The sequence below is a fragment of the Bradysia coprophila genome, unplaced genomic scaffold (genome assembly GCF_014529535.1).
Source record: "Bradysia coprophila strain Holo2 unplaced genomic scaffold, BU_Bcop_v1 contig_138, whole genome shotgun sequence".
NCBI lineage: Eukaryota > Metazoa > Arthropoda > Insecta > Diptera > Sciaridae > Bradysia > Bradysia coprophila.
In genome coordinates, this window is record NW_023503409.1 from 8816735 (window position 1) to 8841357 (window position 24623).

Sequence of the window (24623 nt, forward strand, 5' to 3'; positions counted from 1 at the left end):
GCAGACGTCCTACAACCATTATATCGTATCGTTTAGAATTGATTTTCGAGCATCAAAATTGTCATTACGTGGAAATTTATGTTTTTAAGTCTGTCGCTTTGAAGAACTAAATGCAAGAATCCGTCTATACGAGAGCTACACTAATCCATTCTTAAAATTCAGAATCAAACGTTTTGCAAATTAACAATTTTGCTACGTAGAACGTATAGCGTACTTACTGAACATATAAAACACTAAAGTGAACGGTAAAATAATTTGCTTAAACTTCTTAGACGATGGAAAATCACCTTTTGATCTCTTATTTAATTCTCGAACGAAATAATCTTATTACCACTCAACAAACTCCTCAGCATACACATATACACCGAATGTATCGAGCTTAATATGCATATGATGTGTTAATATATACATACGTTGCGTACATGTAGAGGATTATTTTATAAGAAGCTATTCCTTAGCAAAAATCATTTACGCTTTGCTTGCTTGAATGGAGTGACAAAGATTTTTAAGATGAACTCCAATTAGAAACATTAATTTCAACGAACGATAAATAATGATAGAAATGTTCGCATGCATTGCTGCACGAAACAGTCGGAAATTCTAAGGACATCACTGGGCGAAGGGGTGCTTTTTTGTGGGAATGTGACCGATAATTTAATCGAAATTTTTTGCTTTTACTGTAAAATGCTTCCACAATTCGAACCGTTCATTGTCTGATGTGTTTTAATATTCTCAAACACCTTGCTTTTAATTGAATACGCAAATCAAAATTGGCGTTCTCATCAAAGGGATTTCATTTTATTTGCCATACGATAACTCGCTTTTGATATATTTTATCATTCCTTACATTTAGCTGGCTTCCACCGAAGTATTTAAATTGAATTGCTACAAAGAACCGACAAAATGGAATTTTTGTAATTACATATTTGTGCTGGCGAGAAGGTATATAATCACGGAAATGTTTCTTGTAAGAAACGAATTGAAATACTTGACGATATTAGGAAATGTTTAGCCACATGCCACTTACCTCGTCCAAAGGACAACCAGCCGAACGTAGAACTGCATGCGATTGTAGAACTAACAATTTCAGAAGTTTATCTTTTATCTCAGTCAGCATTGATGGCTTCGTACGCAGTACAACAATTCGCAATGTGACCACCGATGTCAGTTCACCCAAAATTTCACTAACACACACCATCGGATTGTCCGAAATGCTTTCCAACGGCAACGGTTTCCAATTCTTAACAATAATTGATCCTCTAGCTGTACTGGCTATATCGGGAGAATAGCCCAGTCTTTGCAGGGCCGTATTAACTAGATCTGAAAATAGCGTTGCTGCTGGTACAATCACATAACTGTCAGCTTCAATGTTTGGTCTTTGTTTCCACTGGCTTCGACTGTCTGCACTCAATGATCCTTGCAGTGATGTTATGGACTCAACTATGCAATGAATCGGCAGCGATTTGGCTGTGAATGGTAATGAATAAAAGAGGGATTAAATTGGCTTAATGATGCCGCAGAATTTATTTAGTATTAGGGGTTTCTGTAGTCGGCAAATTGGGTGGGTTACATTTTTGCTGATTCTTATTAAAATTAATTTGAATTCAGTAAATTACAATTGGACATCAATTTTTTTTCATTTATAATGTGTGTGTATCCCTTTCATTAATTTAGGTGGTGTATGTTGGGAAATGCACCATATTAAAATCAAAAATTTCATTAAAATATAATTCAGCGAAGAATTATAATTTATCAATTACATGAGACCAGCTTTGATGAATAAGCGAAGCGAAAATCATATAATAACATAATGATATTATTGCATTATTACAATTATATTTATTTAAAATTATCGAATATAATTCTGCATTTCGTTCATTTGTTTGACCCGAGCTAACCTCCTACGGATAAAATTTGAATTCATTTGTTCAATTGCTACATTTTTAGCCCAACAACGCGAGTATAACTTTAAATAAAATTACTTATGTGAAGTAATGTTGTCGTAAGTTGATGCTGGGAGTTGCTAGACAACCCTTAACATCGGAACAGTATCAACCTAACTTGGGTATGTGGACACTCAGCCATTGGAACGAAAGATCTGACAAGTAAGCTAGACAAGGAGACTACCAATAGCATACTTATCTCTTTAATTAAGGAGGCAATCAGTGAATATTGATGTCGGAAATTTTAAGACTATTGGAACAACCACGATGGCTTTTAAGGCAAAATAATACTAAGTTTCTACTAAACCTCAGTTGAACCAAGCTGAAAGTTTATACATGAGTAGTGACGGGACGCTTCGATTTGAACAAAGACTCTACGAATATACGAAAGCAATAAGACCCTAGTTTTTGATCTCTGTGGAGAACACATTCAGCCGACCATTACCTATAACAGTGCCCAGCATTCATAGAGATATGAATGCCTGGGCAATTTCACACTAAGCTACATATCTATTACACAAGTAGATTCCGACCGAAATATGGGGTGTAACACTACAGCATAAAAATGAAAAATGGGTCGCTCGATGGGCCTAAGTGCAGTTCATGTTTACTTAAGCAATTAAAAAACGTCCGATTTCATAATGGCAGCTTCTATTTGCACCCGAGTGCAAATAGTCAATATGAACACTATTGGCACCCGGGTGTAAATAGTCAGTGTATGAGCTATTTGCAGTCGAATGGTCTGCTAACATTATGAAATATGATTTCGTGCGGTGCGGTGCGAATAGTGTTCATATTGACTATTTGCACTCGGGTGCAAATAGCAGCTGCCTTTGATCTCTGGCTAACAATGTACCGTATGGAAACAGACGAATGTAGAAACCAATGAAGTAAAAGATTATGCATCGGCCCGTTGAAAATACATCGATCAAAAGAAGTAACAGATTCGATTACTATTTTAACAGCTTTAATAAGTGATTAAGGCAGGCAATGTTGTGGCCCAAAAGGGTTTTTTAAACTTTTATTTCGTCAAAATTACTTAAATATCCTTTTTGTACAAACATTCCATGAGATAGCATTGAAATAAATGTTTTTACGTGTTACGGCACGTTTCATTTTCATTTACACTGCCTAATCACGTAAAGCATTGTACTTACGAGGTTCCAAGTTGTTATTTGACAAGTGGAGAATACAGACCTCCCCTTCGGGTCGGGCTGTAACACTCCACTTATTAAATACACAACTTGGAACCTCGGAAGTAATATACTATTACATCAACACTTTTAACAATATCGAACATTCAAAAGTTTGCAAATTTACGACACGCTCAACGATATGACTAAATAGAAATCAAACCCAACGACAGTTTAGTGTTCTTATGGCAGAACATTCACAACATTTATAAAGCGCCTTATGCTGTACTTGGTAGAACTTATAATTTTACCAACCGACACCAAATAACTCACAATATTTGTTTAATGCGACCATCAACACTTTTCCAACAACATTGGGTTGGGTTGGTGTGTTATCGACGGTGGATGGGGAAATACTTAAGATTTTACCAGCAAAACCATTTTAATGTCGAGCACAACTAAAAACCAAAATACCCCGTCAAGAAAACATATGACACTTGTCTACGTTCATGATTAGAGGATTTTTCACTCCATCAGTTTCACTTACTGCACCGTTTTCTTAAAATATTTTTCACTAAAAAGGTGTTAACTCTTGCCTCGTAGACATAGACTCAAACTTGACAAAATAAGGGGATTTCACATAATATACAGAGTTTATTTCACAGGGTTTAATTTTTAGGTATAGGACATACAGCTGGTGTATAGCTGCCGTGAAAGCTTACATATATGAAAAACCTTTTTTTTACCCGAAAAAGGAAAATCAAATCCATATTCCAAAATCGATAGACAATAATATTGGAGGAAGCGGCACAAAAAACTTATTGCAATTTTTTGTGTTTTTTTAATTTATCCTCGAGTGCATGTCACTCGTACAACCTTCATAAATATTTCATTGTATAACTCGTGTAATAAAATATAATGATGGAGATAAGCTCATTCTCTTGTTCGCTACATTCTCTACTCGAGAAAGTACTTTCCCATCATGCTTTTATAATGCAAGAATTAAAACTTTGAACTAACAAGAATTAAGCTTTACGTTAAAGACTTGAGAAAAGTGTTGCGATTAAGGGAGAGTAGTTTAAAGACAACATAAATTAAAATACATGTTCGTGTATGATGCTACTGATGACGACGGTGATGATGGGGTTATGACGGTATTACAGTGTGTTGTTTCATCAAGAGTAACTCATCTGCTTCCTCGGATGTATTTTAATATTTATTAATAGGCTTTCGTAACGAACAAGTTTCTTATTTAGAGGTTTAAAGTAATAGTAAGAAATTCCGTCTTATGGTTTCGTTAAGTTTTAACGGAAAAATTATGGAAACAATGGTATAGTCCGCCCGCAGGAAATTATTTTCAAAGCAAGAAAATAAATCATTTGATTGTGTGTTGAAATAGCTTGAAATATTCAGAGTATGAGATGGTGGATATGTTTTTGTACAAGAATTCACTTTAACAAAATTAACGAATAAGTAGAATTTTAAGAATTTCACAGATAATGAAATAGGTTGGTTGCACGCACGCACTAGATGTGAGATTTTGCAAAGAATAGTTTTGACCTGATAGGAACCTGATATGAGAAAACCTGATTTAAGTCTGAATGAACCTGAACTCGACATTTTTTTACAGATCTGTTAACTTCAGCAGGTGAGGTTTAGTTTAACCAGAAGTTTTCATGTTGACATAAACCTGAAATGGGAAACCTGTCTTAAATCAGATTAAGTTGAATTTGATCCTAAACTATTATGGTCGGTTTCAGGCTAAGATAAGATTCAGGTCAACCTGCACTTAAATCTGCCAGTGTAAGCTGAATCGTATGATGGCATTGCATCCGCACACAATGTCTTATAGTATTGCCTTGTTACTTCTTAGGTAGCTATATAGTTATTTATGTTGAAATAGAGGTGAGATTGTAACTTCGAGGTAAAGTCGAGGTCGACAATACATCGTATAAAAGTTAAAATATCATCATGCGATTCGTGTTATAGTATTACTCAATGAAGAAAATCGAGTAAAATTGAAGCGTGGATTACGGAAGAATTGCACTAAAGATCATCAGTCAAAAACTCTCAAAAGAGTAAAAGTGACGCAAGTCCCTGTGCATACTTCCAAAACAACTGATATCGCTGGATGTGACGCATTCTGCGCTTGTACGCAAAAACTGTAACAGGAAAAATTTGACCAAAGAAATTCTAGAAACAAAATTTTACCAAAAAAAATTTTGCGTCACAAAGTGGCAGATGATTCGGACGTATTAGGACGTATTCTTGCCTATTTTAAAAAATTTCTTAAAAGTACTTTCCTCAACATCTGTCACTTGTAACGCAAAATTTTTTTGGTAAAATTTTGTTTCTAGAATTTCTTTGGTCAAATTTTTCCTGTTACAGTTTTTGCGTACAAGCGCAGAATGCGTCACATCCAGCGATATCAGTTGTTTTGGAAGTATGCACAGGGACTTGCGTCACTTTTACTCTTTTGAGAGTTTTTGACTGATATCAGTTCTTTTGGAAGAATTAGTAGATTAAAAAATTTGAAAAATTTGAAAAATTTAAAAAATGTAAAAAATTTTGAAAAATTTGAAAAATTTGAAAAATTTAAAAGATTTAAAAAATTTGAAAAATTTGAAAAATTTAAAAAATTAAAAAAATGTGAAAAATTTTAAAAAATTTAAAAAATTTTCAAAATTTTTAAAAATTTAAAAAAATTTAAAAAATTTAAAAGTTCGAAAAATTTTAAAATTTTGAAAAAATTTGAAAAATTAAAAAAAATTTGAAAAAATTTGAAAGTTTTGACAAATTTAAAAAATTTTGAAAAATTTAAAAAATTATGAATAATTTAAAAAATTGTAAATTTAGGAAAACAAATTGAGGCGAGCAGAGCTTAGCAAAAGCGAACAAATTTGTTCTACCATACCCATCCACACACACACACACTTAAAGGCGTTCTTATATGGGGCTTATATGGGAACTTCGAGGAGCCCTAGCTCCGAAACGAGGCCGGTACCCCCCAAATTTTTTTTTCTGGAATGTCTTAGAATGACGACTAGAATCTACTCTCAAAATTTCAACAAAATCTAAAGAAGACTTTAGAAGATAGGAAACACGGACGGACGGACGGACTAACAAAGTAACGTAGGATTTTTTCATTTCGTTTAAAGTACTGAAATTGACCAAAATGTATGGAAATGGGGCTTCTTGGAAGATTTTTTGCGTGGCCAAATTTTAACCTGCAAGAACGTGTGATAGCTCGTTGAACTCGTACGGACGCCTAGTTTTTTTTAAATGGTAATTTGGAGTCATTTGTATTTGAATTGTGGAACTTCAATATTTGCTGTATATATGGTTCTGCAGTCTACGACAAATTTTTTTTTTTTTAATTTTTTCTAGTAATAGGACTTGCGTCACGGGCGCTATGCTAACGCGCGCCCATGATATTCAAAGACGTTTGAAATGCCATCCATGTTAAAAAAATCTCACACAAATGAATGAATGAACGAAACATTTAACGAAACTTAAGTAAACAGGAACTTGAGCATGGGCTAGCTACGGCAGTGAGATTTTGTGAATGTAAGTAAGAATTCTCTCACTGAATTGTACTGTTTTAACACAAATCACACCTGTAACGTTTGTGCCAAAATTGAAGCTAAGTTGTTTCAGAAAGTACAAAATATTGTGCCATTTTTTGCGGTTAGGAAGCGGTTGAACTTCTGACACTTGAAGTTCTGTAATTACTGTGCTGTGTAGAATGAATTGGAATAAAGACTCTTTTATACTTGAAGAATGAAAAAGTGTCGATCCATGTATTTCTCAACTTCGCGTCATAGATGGGCATAAAAATGAAAAGCCAAATTCTTCGGCTCCGCCTTGCATCAAAAATTTTGAATGTTACGATAAATGTGAAAAACTTGATTATTTTGTTCTTTGTCGCAGTCGCACTCTTTTAATTTACCATTTTACCATACTCAGAACTGTGTGTACTTTGTGGATTGAAATCCGCACAGATTGAAATACGCGGAAATTTATTGCTCATTTCGAGATTATACAGATAATATCGTTGGATCAATGCAACGCGACATCATTCTGCTTACTTGTACACTATTTATTTCATGGAAACGTAAAATGGGCTAGTTGTATAATGCTTCAGCAATGAAGTTTTATGAAAAACTAAAAAGCGAAAATTCCGCGAAATTTAACCTTTTTCTCTTTATTACTCTTATTCTATCCTTTATTCAAACTGTGTTGGATTCACAAACATTTAAATGAGCTTGCCATTAAAACCGAATCAACAAGTCCCTTGTAAAGCTGTACTGTACTGTATAGTTTCATATTGTGTGGCTTTTTAATCGTCAGATTTGTCGAATTAATGTTTTTGTTTTATGTTTTATAATAAATTCTGAATAGAATCTGTTTCCTTTGCTACTCCGCTTAGCTGGAGTTTTTTTTTGTCGATGTTCCTACCTACCACGAGGGTTCACCTTTCTTTTTTTTTCGGTTGTAAATACAAATTTCCGTAATACCCCTAAATATATTTCAGTTTATTAATTAATTTTTTTTTTGTATTTAATCCATAATCCGCAAAATATTTTAATGTAGACGAAAATCCTCTCCATGTACAATTCGCTGATGGATAATCCAAAATCGGATTGTATATACTTCGCTACACATAATATCGTACACACGTATAACATACTACACATGTAACTTGCGTAAGTAATATCCTAATCCCACTGTTTTGTATGGCCGTTTGCTATATGTACTGGATGAATATAATACAACGAATGTATCAGGTCGTCTGTAGCAAAATTCAACCCCACATTCATTCATATGTTACATACGGTTCATGCTGAAATACTGGAATTAAACTATATGTTGAGTATGGATGGTGATGGATATGTGTTGTGTATGTGTATAGTCCCCAGTATATTCCGACATACAGGGTACATACATAACAAAATACATCCTGTTGTTCGGGATTAACACATAATAGGAATTAGAGCATTAGCGAGGCTGAAGGATTATGCAATTCAGTTATTAAACAGACAAAAAATCCTTTATGTATTAGAGACTGATTCAATGGTTGCTTTCACGTTGTATAAATTGCCGTCCATGACATACATTTTGTATTTTGAATTATTTCGACAGGAGCGACCCTTAATTAATTATGAAATGTTATCAAATTACACTCGTCATAGGTGAATTGAATGGGGTCTGAAGGGGTTAAAAAGAATATTTTTTTTGTGATATTCATTTTTGGTGATTACGGTATTTTCGCATCAAAAATCAACAGGTGTGACCAACAGAATCATATGAAAATCCAGCCTGCATTATAGCCTTTTGTTCAAAAGAAAAATGCGCTTCAAATACCTTGGATTCTGACGAAAAATGAGAAAGGCATCGTATAATATGCGAGTAAAATTTCATTGCCCTTTAAACGTTAGTGAAGGTATGTAACAGTAACTGAATGGATTCGAACATATAATTTTCTTAATAAATTTATATCCGGCACGGATTCAACCGTTTCCGTATAACTACTAATTCGTATAATCAAATATATTGCTGGGTTATTCACACTGCATACACACACACTCTCATATTCACGTATAACGAGCTCTTATGATAAAAAAATAATTATGTTGCGGAAAGGGTATTAAATATATCTTATTTCCGACATCTCAGCTCACTTATTGATGTGATGTGTGTAATACACACCTACCACTGCAAAAACGTCGAATCCGATTCCGATACAACGCGTACGTACATCTATTTCGATAAACACGACAGTCGTAAAAACAACAACAACAAAAAACCACCCACACATCGAAAACTAAATCCTTTATCCCGAAGCCCAGCTGATGAGATTAGACAACATTCAGAAAATGGGATAAACGGATAAAATATTCCTTTTCTCCCCGTTGTACATATAAGTAGACTTTGTTTACGTTTTCAACTATAACGAGACATACAAAGCAACACACTTTAAATAGTATAGAGACGTGAATGAATAGGACAATCTACCGAGAGTATTAGAAAGGTCTTGTGTAAGGATTTGCTGATTGTATTTGAATGCATAACAGACAGAAGAGTTGAACGTATTGGCATACGTAAATCACTGTTTTTATTTTCGGTTGATACAGAATTAAATGAATGAGAGATGAAGTTCAGATTGAGAGGAGTTATAATAAAAAAAAAAATTGTTTCCGCACACAGAAATGTATTCAAATATTTGAAATGAAAACTAAAGCAGCAAGTCCTCTTGATAAACATTACGTCGTGCACGTATTACATGCATATGGTTGGGTGATAATATAGAGTGTGCAATGGCACATTTTCAAAATAAGAAATTATAATCTCAAACTTGTTATACGACTTCTCTTTAAGTAAAATTTATTTTTTTCCTACAATGTTTCATTCTCGCGTTTGTAAGAGTTCAGAGTCGTGCTGAGGCTGTCTATTCGTTTGTTAAATGGTTTTCAAAAAACTACACATCCATGTTAAGTCGAATTTTCAATCAAAATGAGGGACGACCCCCTTTAATGTGACATAAATTTGAAGTTTTTACGATGCGAGACGGCTGAGATGCACTATACGCCGATCAGTTTGGTCCTAGCCCTTAAAAATTAAAGTAATAAGGAAATGATGTGGATCTACTCAAGGATGATCTTGATCACAGACCACAATTAAAAATGGATTGTCAACATGATTCATTTTGTGGTGCGAATGTTATAAAGGGTCTCCAGGTATTACCAAAACTTAACACTACGATAAGTAAGTTAGGGTTGATTTTATATCAAATACAGCTACGGCGGATAATGTAGATTGATTACCTGGAGACAAGACAATTCTTCAAGACAGTCTTTAAATCTATGTTTTACCATGACGCTGTGACGGTCAATTTTTATGCAAATGTAGACCACTCACTGACAAAAAAGTTTCGAAAAACTCAGCTGTTGCAGGTAACTTTGTCTCCAGGTAATCTAAAATAGCTGCCACAACTGTAGCGCCCCATACAAAAAATACAGCTGCGGCAGATAATGTAGATTACCTGGAGACAAAGTTACCTGCGACAGGTGAGTTTTCCGAAACTTTTTTGTCTTTGACAGTCTTCAGATCCATGATGGTTTTCGTTTTTGTATAAATATGCAAAAATGTAGAAGACAACATAACATGGTCTACATTTGCACAAAAAATGGCCTACCAAAGCTTCATGGTAAAACATAGATTTAAACAATGTCTTGGCCAAAAATATGCTACTAGGTTCTATGAATCTTTACAGTGGATCTTCGCATTCAGATCCAAAATTGCAAGAAAGCAAAAATCAAAATTTCTTCGAATAATGTTTTGGTTTTTAACTGAGAAATTTTAAAGCAGCAGATCAGGGTGAATCTACTACTTCTAACCGACATAAACAATAGGATAAAAATTCAAAATTAAATTGGTCGATGTCTGGCTAGAAATGTCGATGGCTGTGAGCATGAAAATTTACAGCATCTTTACGCTGAAGACGGGTGAGCAAATTTAATTGTCTCATGATTCCGTTGCTACTTATTTTGTATTTGTCTGGGTTTCGAGCTTAACAAAACGTCACGGTGGCTACTTGACTGTCTTATTTGCTACCCCCTAGCTACGCGTCTGTAATGCTGTAAATCTATAAAACGTAATAGAATTAAATATTCATATATCCATCCATCCATTCCACAAAGTAATATTATTTTTTTATAAATACCATTTTCACATTGCTGTATAACTTTGCGGAATATAATCCCCATTGTCCGCATTATACATTTAATCCGATATCATATTTTCTATGTTTTTCCACTAATCTCGCATATTTTTATACGAATTCATAATAATGTTAAGTATTCTATGGTGTACAGCAATGTTCGATGTATGGGCTGAAGACTTCCTTATTATTTTCACGAAAGATTTTAAATTTATTGATTATCTGGTAGGTATATTATACGGACGTGGTCGTTAATATCATTCGGTTGTATGGATGACATGGTGAGTAGATTTGACGTAACATTTTCACAAAAAGCGAAATGACTCAGAAAAATCTTCTTTTCAACGCGAAAATTGTATTCATGCCTCGACAGATCCTACAGTAAGTAAATTAAAGAAAAACGATTAGGAAGTGAAAGTGCTCACACACTTTGGTGTATTTCGATTACTCGATTTATTAACATAAATATCCACCCTAAGTTTATGTATTTTGTGAACACTATAACTGGTGAACGGACGACGAACGGCATCAGTAAAGGATAGGATAGCCACTAGTATAACAACATAAAATTCCTGTTCGATTTGGTATAAGCTGGATATATAAAATATATAAGGCAAGGTAAGACGGAAACAACTTTTAGATACGTAGGGTTTTCGTACACAAATCCGCCTGGATGCTTTAATCCTGTTATACCATTGAACCGACTTGGCTCTAGCTTTCAGAAAAGGAAAGCGTAGTATTTAAGTATGGCATTATATCGTATAGAGATTGTAAGAAATTTGCACTCTGCCAAAAGTGTTAGTTTTACATAGTTTATAATCTGGTGAAATAAGGAAACTTTGTGCTGTTGAATGAAAGACGTAATAAATTAAGTGAAACAATCTCTACGCATAAATATGTAGCATAAATACCAAAATATAGGTACGTACACGGGTCATCAGCACAATAATATATAGTTAATGGGCAAGTTTATTCTCTGCATTAAACGAGGTTGTTGGCACGGGTCTGTGGAATTAAAATTTCAGTACCTGACCGTATTTATTTAGTTGGACATTAGTTTGCTAAGTATGGACATGATTGTATCTTGAGTTTTGTAAAGGGTTAGAAAATCGAGGATTATCAATATTTGACAAAATGGTTCGAATAAGTGAAAAGGAATTGGGTTGCTCTTAGTGATGATGCTATTAAAATGGAATTAATCAATAAGATTTATTAAGTTTCATTGAAACTTTGTTGTTTTGTGGTTGTGGATCGCAAAAATCTACATACCAACCAGCAGAGTCTTAACATTGCTGCATCAAAGTATGAGTAGATTTCAATTTGCATCGTAACAGGATTCAATTAGCTAAACGAAATGCAAATCCGTTTTTGAAGGTGTAACAACACGATTTTGTATTTAATTGGAACTTAATGCTATAGGAACGCAAATCAATTTTTTTTTCTCAACAAAATGCTTCTCTTCTAATTTAAGTATTTGAAACGAGTTGAATCCGAAGAATCATGTACCAAATATTTTAAAGAAAAACAATTCGACCAACTTCTTTCATAGGGAGTTTGTGATGCTTGATCTAACGTCATGGCATGATCGACCTAGATGTGTCTGTGCATCACTTATACTTGACTTGATCATTTTCATCAAATTTTTTTATATTTTTTTCATCGACGCCCAATTTTATTCTGAGTAAAACAGCCCACTTAAAAAAGTACTCCTGATTTTACAAGACTCCTTGAGAATCTCAAACCTGGGCAGTCCATAACACGATTTTTAAAAGAACGAAGCATTTTCGAGACATGTCGTAGAACAATTTTTTACTCAGAATTACATTGTACATCGATACAAAAATATAAAAAAATTGAAGAGAATGATCAATTAGATCGAATTTCTTTAATTTGGGATGGCTTCTCCACATGATCCCACAGATTCGTAACAAATTACCGGAAGGAGGAGATTTATGAAAATGTATTTAACCTGTCACATACGGCTAGTCATCTGTTATCGATAACGACGACAAAAATAATGACAAGGTCTGGGTAATATGGTCGTTTATATAGTAAAATTTATGTTAAAAAATTGAAGTACAAGATTAGAAATCAACAGATTAAAACGACTTTGATCGATTAAATTACAAGACCCGATAATAATACTCGTCATATGCTTGTCTGTATCAGGTTAATCAAGATCAAATTTTCTTTCTAAAAAGGGAAAACGAAATCCAAATGACAATCATCAAAAATTTAAATCGTTAGCCATAGCAACTGCCTAGCAGCGACACTATAATTTTCAAATTGTGTCCAATATTGTCTGATTTAATCAAGTTGACCAAATTTGAAACATGACATTACACGAGGGGCGGATATTTGTAAATTTTGTTGACAAAGAATTTTTCAAAAGAAAATTCTCTGAAAGTTTTCAATGATTTTCAGAAGATTTTTATTAAGAGGACTTTTTTCGAGTCCTCGGATTTTTAGACCCGTACGAAGTACTGGGGTCTTATAGGTTTACGCATACGTTTGTAACACGTCGAATTGGACTCCCTGAGTAAGGGGAAACCTATTGTGGTTGTCCAGAGATGCCAAATCAGCAAGAAAAAAAATGTCCGTCTGTCCGTCCGTCCGTCTGTCTGTCTGTCTGCACGATAACTTGAGTAAAACGCATCCGATTTTGAAAATTCTTTTTTTCCCCGTTTGGTAATGTCAAAAGACAGGCTAAGTTCGAAGATGAGTGATTTTGGATCGACCCCTCCTGAGCTGGGGTCCAATAAGTGCTTTACGGTTTTTGGAAGATATCTCCGGACATTTAAACGCTATACTCGTAAATGATACATCGAATGAAAGATATTTACAATACCGATCGACAAAAAAAAAGTTTATGGAAATCGGATGACCGACTTGTGAGTTAGACCCCTTGGTGTGAAACAGGCACAGGGCGGCAAGCAGTTTTTGCTTGTAGGTCGGTCAAATTTGAACATATTTCGTTCGTTTTAGCTTTATTAGATAGGTATTGACCGTACCAATCAGGGAAAAAAAAGTTTATCAAATTATGTTCTCCGGAGCGTGAGCTAGGTCTCTTGGAGTGAGCTCTTATCTGGCTACTCGGCCGTACAGTGAACGTGGAGTATTTTGTCAATATCTCGAGTAAATTTTGACCGAATTTCATGATTTTTTTTGTTTGAAAGGTATTAACGAATGTAAAGCGTCGGTACTATTTTCGGTTTCCTAACAAAATGGCTGCCGGCGGCCATATTGGATTTTATTAAAAGTGATATAAAGTGGGAAAAATGATGCTTAGAGAGTTTCTGTTAACATGGAAATAATGTGTTAAGTGTGAGGGGTTTCAGGGATTCCATATATGGACATCTATATATACCTATATACAGCTATATTGAGCTATATACAGGCATATAGAGCTATATAATAGCATATTCCTCTGTGAAATGTTTATTTACAGTGAAATATAGGTAAATATAGCGGTATATAGCTGTTTAAATAGGAATTTATGAAATTTGACTTCGTACGGGGCTGTCTATATTGCCTCCGGCAATTTAATTGTATATGATAACAAGGCAAAGAGTGGATAATGTAAGTGATTTAAAAGGAAGAATAGTTTTTCAGCAGAGAAGAAAATGAAGTAAGAGAAATGAAGAGTTTCACATTAAAGGCTTTTGATACGAATAGGTGTTTCGTACGGGTCGGCGTTAGCTATGTTTTTTTGTTTTGTTTTCTGAGGATTTTCTGATCAAATCATTTTCTAATTTTTAAGAACTATCAAAGGTTAATCTAGGTTTTTTTTGGTTAACAGAGCCTGGACCATGGTCACATAAGACTCGATAAGTTTAATAGGAAAAGAAACTAAATTTTGTAACGGTTATCATTCACCGCTAGTATTAACAATACTCTTCCGTCAGCGAGTACTTTGTATGAGATTTGTCATTTCTAAACATCTGGTTTCATAAAATTCTCATGTAAGTACGTAACACGGATAAGTTTAAAAAAAATTAAATTAAGGACGGATTACCACGGCATAATGATATCATTTCATATTTCTGGCAGTAGATAAACGTTTACCTACCTCTACTTCTTCTCCTTCTGGATAAGACAGAAAGCGTATTGTATGATATTTCATGTAACCATAATGGATATATAGGTAGATATGTATATGGGATCTATACATCTATACATACAATGGCACGTACTACAATATATATATATATTGCTATAAGATAGCTTGTTAGTCGAATATCCTGTACATAAATAGAATTTGCGTTTTGTGCTGGGGAGTGAGATCTTTAAGTCGAAGCAGCTTATCCATTCTAATTAGTATGAGATTTAATTCTGGTTGTTTTCATTGAGTTCGTATGGGATATAATAAGAATACGAGAACATATTACATAACTAATATTGTAGAAAATCTGTGATTATACTAAGATACCCAAATACGTCTTCCACCGTATAGCTGAACAAGATGTGATATGAAATATATCTGCATTAGGAATATCGTTTGAGATTATTATTATTCTATAAATCATTAAAATTAATACGAAATGAGAATTATAATATAAATACCAGTCAGTCAGTTGTAAATACAGTCATGGATACGATTGTGTTTGTGTATTATAATGTTACGCTGTTGTCTTACGTATTTTTTCAGTAAACAGCAACAAGAGAGATTTAAGAATTTCACAGAAAAAAATTTAATTTTAATTGCATTCAAGGGGAGATAATTCCATTCTTAGTTTCTTGTGATGCCTTCGAGAACAACAATTGTCTTAAATCATCAAAATAAAACCATCCATTAAACTTACCATTAACTTTCGAAAAATCGAATCCTTTGCGCTCGTTTGTCGGCGATGAGGCACCTTTTTCCAACATGAATGTCGATGAAATACCGTTCTCACTGGGCGAATTCAAATTGGACCGTAATTTCAAATTGACCGCTGTTTCTCGACCTTCACTTCTATCGCTCCTTTCGCCCCGTTCACCCGTTGCTATCGATGAAGAATTTGTTTGACTGGATTCAATGTTACCATTATTCTGATGTGTCCGAATTTTCGGGCTTGAATTCTCTATTCGATTTGCCTCTTTTTCGCGATCAGTTACGGTTTCGGTGTGATCTTTGACAGGTGATTTTGAGCAAATCAAAGCCAGTGCTTGTGTCTGAAATTTTAAAACAAAGATTTGGTGATCAACATCTTTAGTCAGTCATAGAAGCTATAAACATAGAAAACAAAATCTTGGTTCTTCGTAAGGCGTTAGATAGTTAAAATAAATTTTCTTCTTTTGTCGAATATTACAAACGGCAAGCCTCTGATTTATGATAGTCATCGAAATTATATTCACTTCGAAATCATTTGTTTATACATAGTATAAGCGTAAGGAGTGTGCGCACGAAACTAATGTGTGCAGTGTTGCCACAGGAGGATGAGCCTGCTGGTTCTTTATTTTTGTCCTAATAGCTATTTTTATAAAATGTGCCCAAATGTAAATTTTGCGAAATCAATGTGAAAAACCGAGGCCAAGCCGAGGTTGTCAACACATCGTATAGACGAAATTCCAGTTTATGTTTAGGAACATTATTTCACCTGCAGGAAGAAAGTCGAAAATAGGTGAAAATAGCGTATATTCTATTTGAATCGCCCCTTGGTCAACTACCGTCAAAGAATTTATCACATTTTAAATCGTATACAATGTCTCGTAAATGTCATACCAATTAAAGACACTTAACTATTTCAAAAGTGTCTTGAATATGAAATTGAGATAAATGCTCCGAATTTGTGAGAAACACCATAAATCATAAGACACTGAACGAAACGCTTTGCGGTCGATATGGAATTCATCAATTAAAAGTTTGTGAAACGTTTTCTTTTACATTGAAAAGTTTGTTTCGATAAAAAGTGTTACAGAAAATTTCATTGAAGGTAATAAGTAACCTTCGCTGCGGTTATCCGAGGAAAAGGGTTACTGTTACTTGCACAGCACATTCCAATTTTGATTTTGATTTTTTTTTATATTTAGCAACCAATGGCGTTTAATTGACAAGTTGTGGTTTGTTTTAAGCACTACTGTATCCTGAGTATTCGAGGCACATTCGCAAATTTGTTTCATCTTGAATCCCAAATTTCCATAACTTCGTTCAATTCATTCACTGTAACGTCATCTTATTACTAATGTGAACTTTGAAAACATATCTTTCTTCCACAGTTCACTGTAATATGCAACCGCGTAAATATAGTTGGCAAAATAGACATTCCTGTGCGATATTTTAAAACGATTTTGTTGGAGAATGATTTGAACAATCGGTGGCAATTTATTTCATTGCTACCTGGAAATAATTTAATGAATTTTTTCGTGTGTACTTCCAACCCCAAAACAATCCTGTGAACATAATAATTTACTAAGAATGTGTCTATCAGCTAACCCTCACATTATTTCCATTTATTTTGCTCATCTAAACGTCTACAGAGATTTTTGTATGTATATACCAACATGCAACGTTATATATACATCAAAGGGGAGATGCTTTCCTTTCACTGATAAGAACGACGGTTCTTTAACAAATTTTTCGTTTCATTGTAAATGAGTTGTAAAATTCTTGTGCAATTTGTCAATTATTCGCTTAAAATTGAAATAAAACGAAAATAGGTGAAATGAAACCTATACAAGCGCCATACAGATAGAGAAACATACTGGAAGCATAACGCGATTATTCACCTCAAATAATTCTGAAAATAATCTAATTTAATAGCCGCTGCTACAATATTGAAATACAAAATATTTATATTCGAATTGAAGTACATTTTTAGAAAGAAAATTATTTGTGCATAAAGTGTTGATGTGACAATGGTGACGGCTCTAACAAGAATTCGTTTATTTCGCATAACATTTGATCAATTTTCCACTGCAATCATAACCGTGTCTCTCTATTCGAATATGCTCAAATCTATATGTTCAGACACCATATACATCATCAGACTACAACTTAACAGTGGCGAATATATAAACAACATATAACATACTGGGTGCTGTGTTGTACATATTGCCGTACAATGTGCGACTATACGGAGCATACAGTAGCATTATAGTCTTGCAAGCAGCATTAATAAAATAGCGAATAAGAGATAAAATGTAGTACATGGTGGTGATGTAGTATTCTTCAGAAAATATATTATTTTGGTATCTTTGAATATCCAGTTCCGGTATAAAATGATAGCGAAGAACATTCTTTATGATACATTAAATGTTAACATAAGTTTGGATGATGTTTGTAATGCTTTTGATTTGATATTATAATTATCTGGATGTTGTATTTAACGTGTCAACCCTATGTTGAATAGTAGTGAAATGCTGACGAATGAATTGTGGAATTTTATTGAAAGAGCAAAATTTATCTGATGAAATGATGAATCCTGACAAGTATATGTACAACGTACAGTTATTGTAACGTGCGGATTTTCACCTGCATTTTCGAAAAAGGGCATTCATATAGTCATTTATGTGTAGGTGGTGATGAGATTGTGTTTTTGTAAGTTAAATTCGTTTGGCTATTTGTTTGATTTAATAGCGATACTAACAAATTCTCGCTGCTTGCCGTGTTGAATCATAAAACGGATGCTTTAACAAACGAAGTAAAAGATTTTGCCCAAAATATTAGGCGATACTAATGTATCAAACAAACGAAGATATATCACGATACGATGGTCATTTGCGAAATGTTGAATTTGTTACAGTGAACCTGTGAAAAAATCCTGTCCGTAGTTGCATATCGGTTTGTAGGCACATCAGATGGTTAAATTTTAATTCATAATTGTATTATGCTCTGCAACTGCAAAGACTTTTTTCGGTTTACACATTTTCCGGTCGGCGATAAGGAGACTATGAATTCTCTAAAACGCAATTCATAGATTACTGAGAAGTCAAACGAATGTATTTTATGGTAGCAACTGAAGTTGACACTTAAAATTGATAGATAGACAACGTCAATGCAATGCATGATTTTCAATACGTTCCGTAAAAACACAAATTTACCGAATCACTGGCAACAAATGAAGTATTAAATTATTAGTATTTTACATGACTAGGGATAAAAAGATGAAAAGTAGAGTTTTCGTGTGAATTTTGTTGATCCGAGGCGAAGCCGAGGTCAATAAACACACGAAAACGAGACTTTACATTTTTATCCCGAGTTATGTAATGGATTTTACATGCTGAGGGCGTTGAAAGAAGTGCTTAAAACATGAAAAGTACAGTTTTCGACGCATGTAACATGTCAATGAAATATACTTCACCCAAAAATGTTAGCGTTTAGCGTCAAGGCGGCGAAACCTTACCTCACATTTTTTGAGAAAAATACCTCGCGAATCAACTGGGAAAATGATGGAAATTTTACTTCTCGCGTATTGGTCTGACCGACCTCAATTTTGTACACATTTATTCACTAATACTGTGACTCAGTAGCTTAAAATTGTTTATCAACTGTGACTTCTAAAGAAATTGAGACGGTGGCCGAGAATCATTTCCATAACCAAGTTTTTGATTCACAAACTTTTACTTCATTGGTTCTAACATACGTTTTACTATTTACAAGATTTACGAGATCAGCCAGAGCTCATATTTTAATTTAGTTGTCGTATTTAATTAAACAACAGATGACCAGCCGTTTAGTCGAGATTAGCATTATGCATCATATAATAATCGTCCGTTACTCATCGATAAGATTCTTTGCAAAGGTACGAAGTAGGATTTTAAATGTGTGCTTAAAGAAAATGAATCCATTTACGAATAATCCTTAAGAAGAAATGCACTTAGAGATCTCGAAGACAGTATATCAGAATCAACAACGAACTACTGTTCGAAGGCCGTTCTTACACCGTTCCTACATTTTCGTTGGGTTAAAATGGAACGCATAATCCTACTAGGGCACATGTGTGCACATACATAACACTTACACAACACATACGTCGTGTATATTGAAATGTGCACCTTAATCTAATCCTTTTATAAAAACGGCTGTATATTCGTTAAACTGAAAAAAATTAATGCATTTCGACGACATACATCAATGATTCCGAACAATAGAAGGGGTAAATAATGCCATAAAACCATTATTAACTATGTTAGACGAACTAATTCAAGGCGGAAGTTACCTTTTGTTCGGATATATTGTTTTATAAAGTACATGCCATTAAGGATATGGTTGGGGACAACATATTTCGATCGTTTAGACATGCATGGTTTGGCAATCAAATTTAAATTTTTTTTTCATCGTGAAATTTAATTGAGAGGGTGAGTATCTGACCAAAAAATTATTTTCTTATGTGTGTTTGGTATATCGTTGGCTAAAAAAAACTGAAACCGTCAACTGTTGAGAATGGAACACCACATTTCGATTCCATTTTTACAACAGGTGTTTTCATATGCGGTAATTCGGGCATTTGAAGGTATAGAAATAATTGCATTTCACATTGCTGTTCATAAAATAAATAAATTTAAAGAAAACCGGAGAAGGCAAATTTTAAAGTGACTTCAATGATATCCAATTGAATCAATAAAACAAATCAAAACACTCGCATCAATGGACGAGGAATTTGAATCTTAGCATTTGCTCAATCTTATCGGATTGATTTTAATTCTTATTGATTGACACACATATCACACTTCAATGCTATAAGAAGATGTATCAAGAATTATTACGATTTAAATATTATGAGCAAGCAAAGCTACATACAATATTCAATTACAAGTGTGCGTGATTCTACTTAACATCATTTGACCTGTAAGAATGTAGATTAAAGCATTGGCTCCATTTTCTGTGACGCAAAAATTTTTATGTGTTCAAGTAAATGTCACCCAGAAAACGATATGATTTTATAATATGATTTTTATTGTTTGATAAGTATGGTCATAATTCCCATATCTTTTATTTAAATCTGTTGAATATATTGTTAAATTATAGCGACGTTTAGTTGGTTCGATGAATGACGCATAACAGAGGCCTTTATCTGGATGAAAAATGAATTTCAATTTTTGTTCTTCGTTGACGGGAAAATATGAGCATATACGAACGGGAGGCTAGCTGCAACCCATTTTCAATCTTTTTTTGCAACGTTTATCCATAATCAAACGTTTCACTGACTTCATTTGTTGGAAAGTGCGTAATTACTGCATCAGAATATGGATGAGGTGGAGATGCAAATAATTTTATCGGATTTGAGATTAATGCAGTTTCGTTTCATCCGCTCTATATGCATCATAACAATCAAATGCGATTAATTGTATGAGTAATAGAAAGTGCTCCGACGATTTCAGTCTTGGGTGTTTTGTGGAAAGTTAAGGGTTGGATGGTAGGGGCTGTTGGTAAAGAACATGTTCATGCCTCGGACGGAAATAGCTACTTTCGCTCCGCTAAAGAGTATAAATCACCTTTCGCCAACTTCGGGATAAGTGTTTTTTGCCGAGTATGAATGTCGCCCTTATCTTCGACTCGGACTCGGGTTAAAACACTGCACACTTAATGAAAAAAAATCACTTCCCCTTGTTTTGTAAATAGATATTTCCTGCTTCCACACTGTACGTTGTGAGCTTAAAGTAGAATGTAAAGTTGTAAAACGATATGAAGAGAAAGACTTTGCATCAATATCTCCAAAATACGTATAGAAGTACTAGATTCGATACAATGTTGATATTCTTGCCGTATTACCGATTGTAGTTTTAAAGATGATATGCGACTCATATCGTAGAAAAACGAATTCATTTAATTACATGGTTAAAGGTCAGTCTATTTTGTGAATTACAACCATAACTCGCTGTTACAAAAAATCAACTTTAAAATTCTGTCTCTGCTATAACAAATTACAGATTTGTAAATTTGAGCTACACTTGATAAGGTCATTCGAGACGAATATTTAAAAACATCTAATTCCATGCAGAGCGCCATGTATTTCGTTCCGTTGTATTTTTCGCTGTAGTCTATACTAATCCATTCGATCAAGAATCGGTGAATCACATGAAAATTTATTTTAATCTTTCGATAGGATTTACGCAATTTAATCCGAATATATAGATTTAGCCGTAAAATAAATGTATTTAAGTCCTGCCACATTGTTCAGACGAATTTATATTTTGTATCAAAAACCGGGCTGGTAAGTGTATGTGTGTTCTCGAAAACCGTACGTAATTTTCAATCTGGGATTATATCATGACTGTTATATTACCCATGAATAAGGTTAATCTCTTGGTTTTGAACGTACGATAGCAATTTTACGATATGTTCGATTTTGGAAGATTAACTGAAAAATGTTGATATTCGGTGAAATGACAGAGAACCGAAATAAAAGGTAAAAGCCACGCTGAATTGAACTCGTTTCCCGTTGGTAGGTCAAATATATTCGATTGGTCGTCAGAATATTGGATGTTCCCCGTTCCGAATCTTTCGGTAAAGGCTACCAAATATTATACAAAAGGCAGCTATGGTCTCAATGACATTTATCTGTTATGTGTCAATCAGCAAGTAAACAACGATCAACTAACAACGGCTAATTACCTCGGGAATAAATAATAAAACGAAAAAAAAAAGAATTCATCAGCTTAAGCTATAAAACGAAAACGAGATTACATAAATAAAAGAATAAACAAAGGTGGATTAGGAGTTATATTTTTATTTTATGATAAAACATATCTTCTTCGACGGCCATAAAAAGATTTTGCATTTATACACCTCAGATCTTTATATCACCCGCACGATAATCTTATACCGTAAGATTTGGGTATACAAACAAGCGACTATGCACAAGACAAAATCGACCGTAAACTGTTTCAACGCTTGTTCGTCGCGTATTATCATTCATTTTATTTGACAAAAACACATCGCCAATAAAAAAAAAGTTGTTTTATAATGTCGCTTAAAGAACTAAGAAATGATTACCATTTAGTAGAAATTAAGCAACGCATTTAGCTCTTTTTTTGGGCCAAAATGAAATGGGAATCGAAAAAAAAAACTTATTTTTGTTATTGAAGAATGTCTTGAAAATACGTATACATAAAATATGGAAACGACGCAAGATTAAAATATATTTTAATCCCTTGAGCCATTCAGCGTAATATAATCATTATAAATTATAATAATCCAATCGGATTTAAATAATTAATTTATGCATTACTTTGAGCGTCTTAACATATACACAACCACTATCATTCAACTATATGGAAAATCTTAATAAGCTTCCTCTTACATTTTATTATTTCGGTTTTTGTATGTGTTTGCGTATTATTTTATTATAAAGAGAGGGACCTATCTTGCTTTACTTTGCCGTGTGTTGCTTATATATATATATATATATATATATATATATAGTACCAATATATACTGTACTGTACGAAGTGAATCAGATTTTTTTTCTCATTTAATCCAGGATTATAAACTTTTATCTTATGATGCATGATTTATATTACAGTATTTGAGATCTCATCGTTTTTGCGGATATCGTAATGTTATATAGATTTGTGTACATTTGAAATGTAACAGAGGTACAGAAGTGAATATCTGGGTGCCTGTGCGCATTTATATATATAAACTGAATGGATTGAGAATGGATTTAGTTGGTCTATGTATGCATTGCATATACACCAGAGTGATGTATTTATCTGAAACTGGATAGAAATAATCGTTTTTTAATTCCCCCGGCCTGTCTGTACACAGTCTGTGTAACAGTTCAACAAGGATTTTATTTTATTTTCCCGTATTGTTGGTATTGGATTTATCTTCATCGATGTTGTTTCAGTTTTCAGCTGATTGGCAAGCGTTATTAAGTAATTCGATCAACTCGTCAGCGCAAATTAAAATGTAAAATTTATCGGATGAGATTGCATTCCGGTTGCCAGTTTAAATTTGCTTCTTTTTTCCGTTGTAGAATTCGTTTCTTATTGGAACATAAATTCTAAGCACATGATGAAAAGACCTCTCTGTAGACATTGGACGACAAATGGACAATCCATGGCCGGGAAAATTTTTGGGAATTTAAATTCTGAAAAATTTCGATAACAATCCAAAAAAAAAATCCGCAAAAATTCCTAATTTTTACGGAATTTTCTAAATTTAAATTCCCAAAAAAGGTCCTGGTTTCATGCATTTTATAAGAGGTGGAAATCTGCTAGAACTCTAGTTGCAGGTTAGGGAAGACAATTCTTTTCCAATTAGTCAAAAAGTCGTTTCTTTAAAGAATGACTATTTCTACAACCAAACTTACTTGGCTTCATGCGAAAATAGGATAAAAGAAGAGGTGAGTCCGAGGCACTAGCTACCTAATGAAGTAGCAGACTTTGCATCAAACACTTAGGTGATACTTTAAACAAAAGAAGTAATAGATTCAATGATTAAATCAGTTGCCGTTCGTAAAACATTACGTGAAGCGATTCAAATGCACTGAGTTAAAGTTCCGTTCGGAAGCTGGAAAATATTTGTCTCCATTTCAAATGAAGAGAAAATAGTATAAATAGTAGTATTAGTCAACCAGAGTCCCTATCGGAGTATTTAAAGATTTACTGAGTGAAATAGTTTCCAAGTTTCTTAATGTTCTTCCTTTTACTATCACTTTGAGTTCAGATGGACTAAATCGACAACCTTCTTCAGGTTACCAACAACGACGACCGAAACTATTTGTCTTAGAAATATTTCATGTAGAATCGGAAGACCGAAAATGTATGGGATTTTTTATTATTTAAGGTACGGACTAAATAAAATCGTAAAAAATATCATGCCCGTGGTCAATAAATTAATTTCGTTTTGTTAACAGCGTTCGGAATTCCGGAAAGCTTATCTTAATCCAAATTTGAATA

General features: G+C 33.8%; 1 protein-coding gene across 1 annotated transcript in view; it reads right to left on the reverse strand.

The window, feature by feature from the left end:
* LOC119073950 (DNA-binding protein SATB2) overlaps window positions 1-24623 on the reverse strand; it is a 28182-nt gene that overhangs the window by 2450 nt on the left and 1109 nt on the right. Inside the window, exons 2-3 of the mRNA XM_037179836.1 lie at window positions 15599-15950; window positions 1028-1467 (exon numbers count right to left, since the gene is read on the reverse strand). Of these exons, the coding sequence (XP_037035731.1) occupies window positions 1028-1467; window positions 15599-15950 (792 nt within the window). The remainder of the gene's footprint in view (window positions 1-1027; window positions 1468-15598; window positions 15951-24623) is intronic.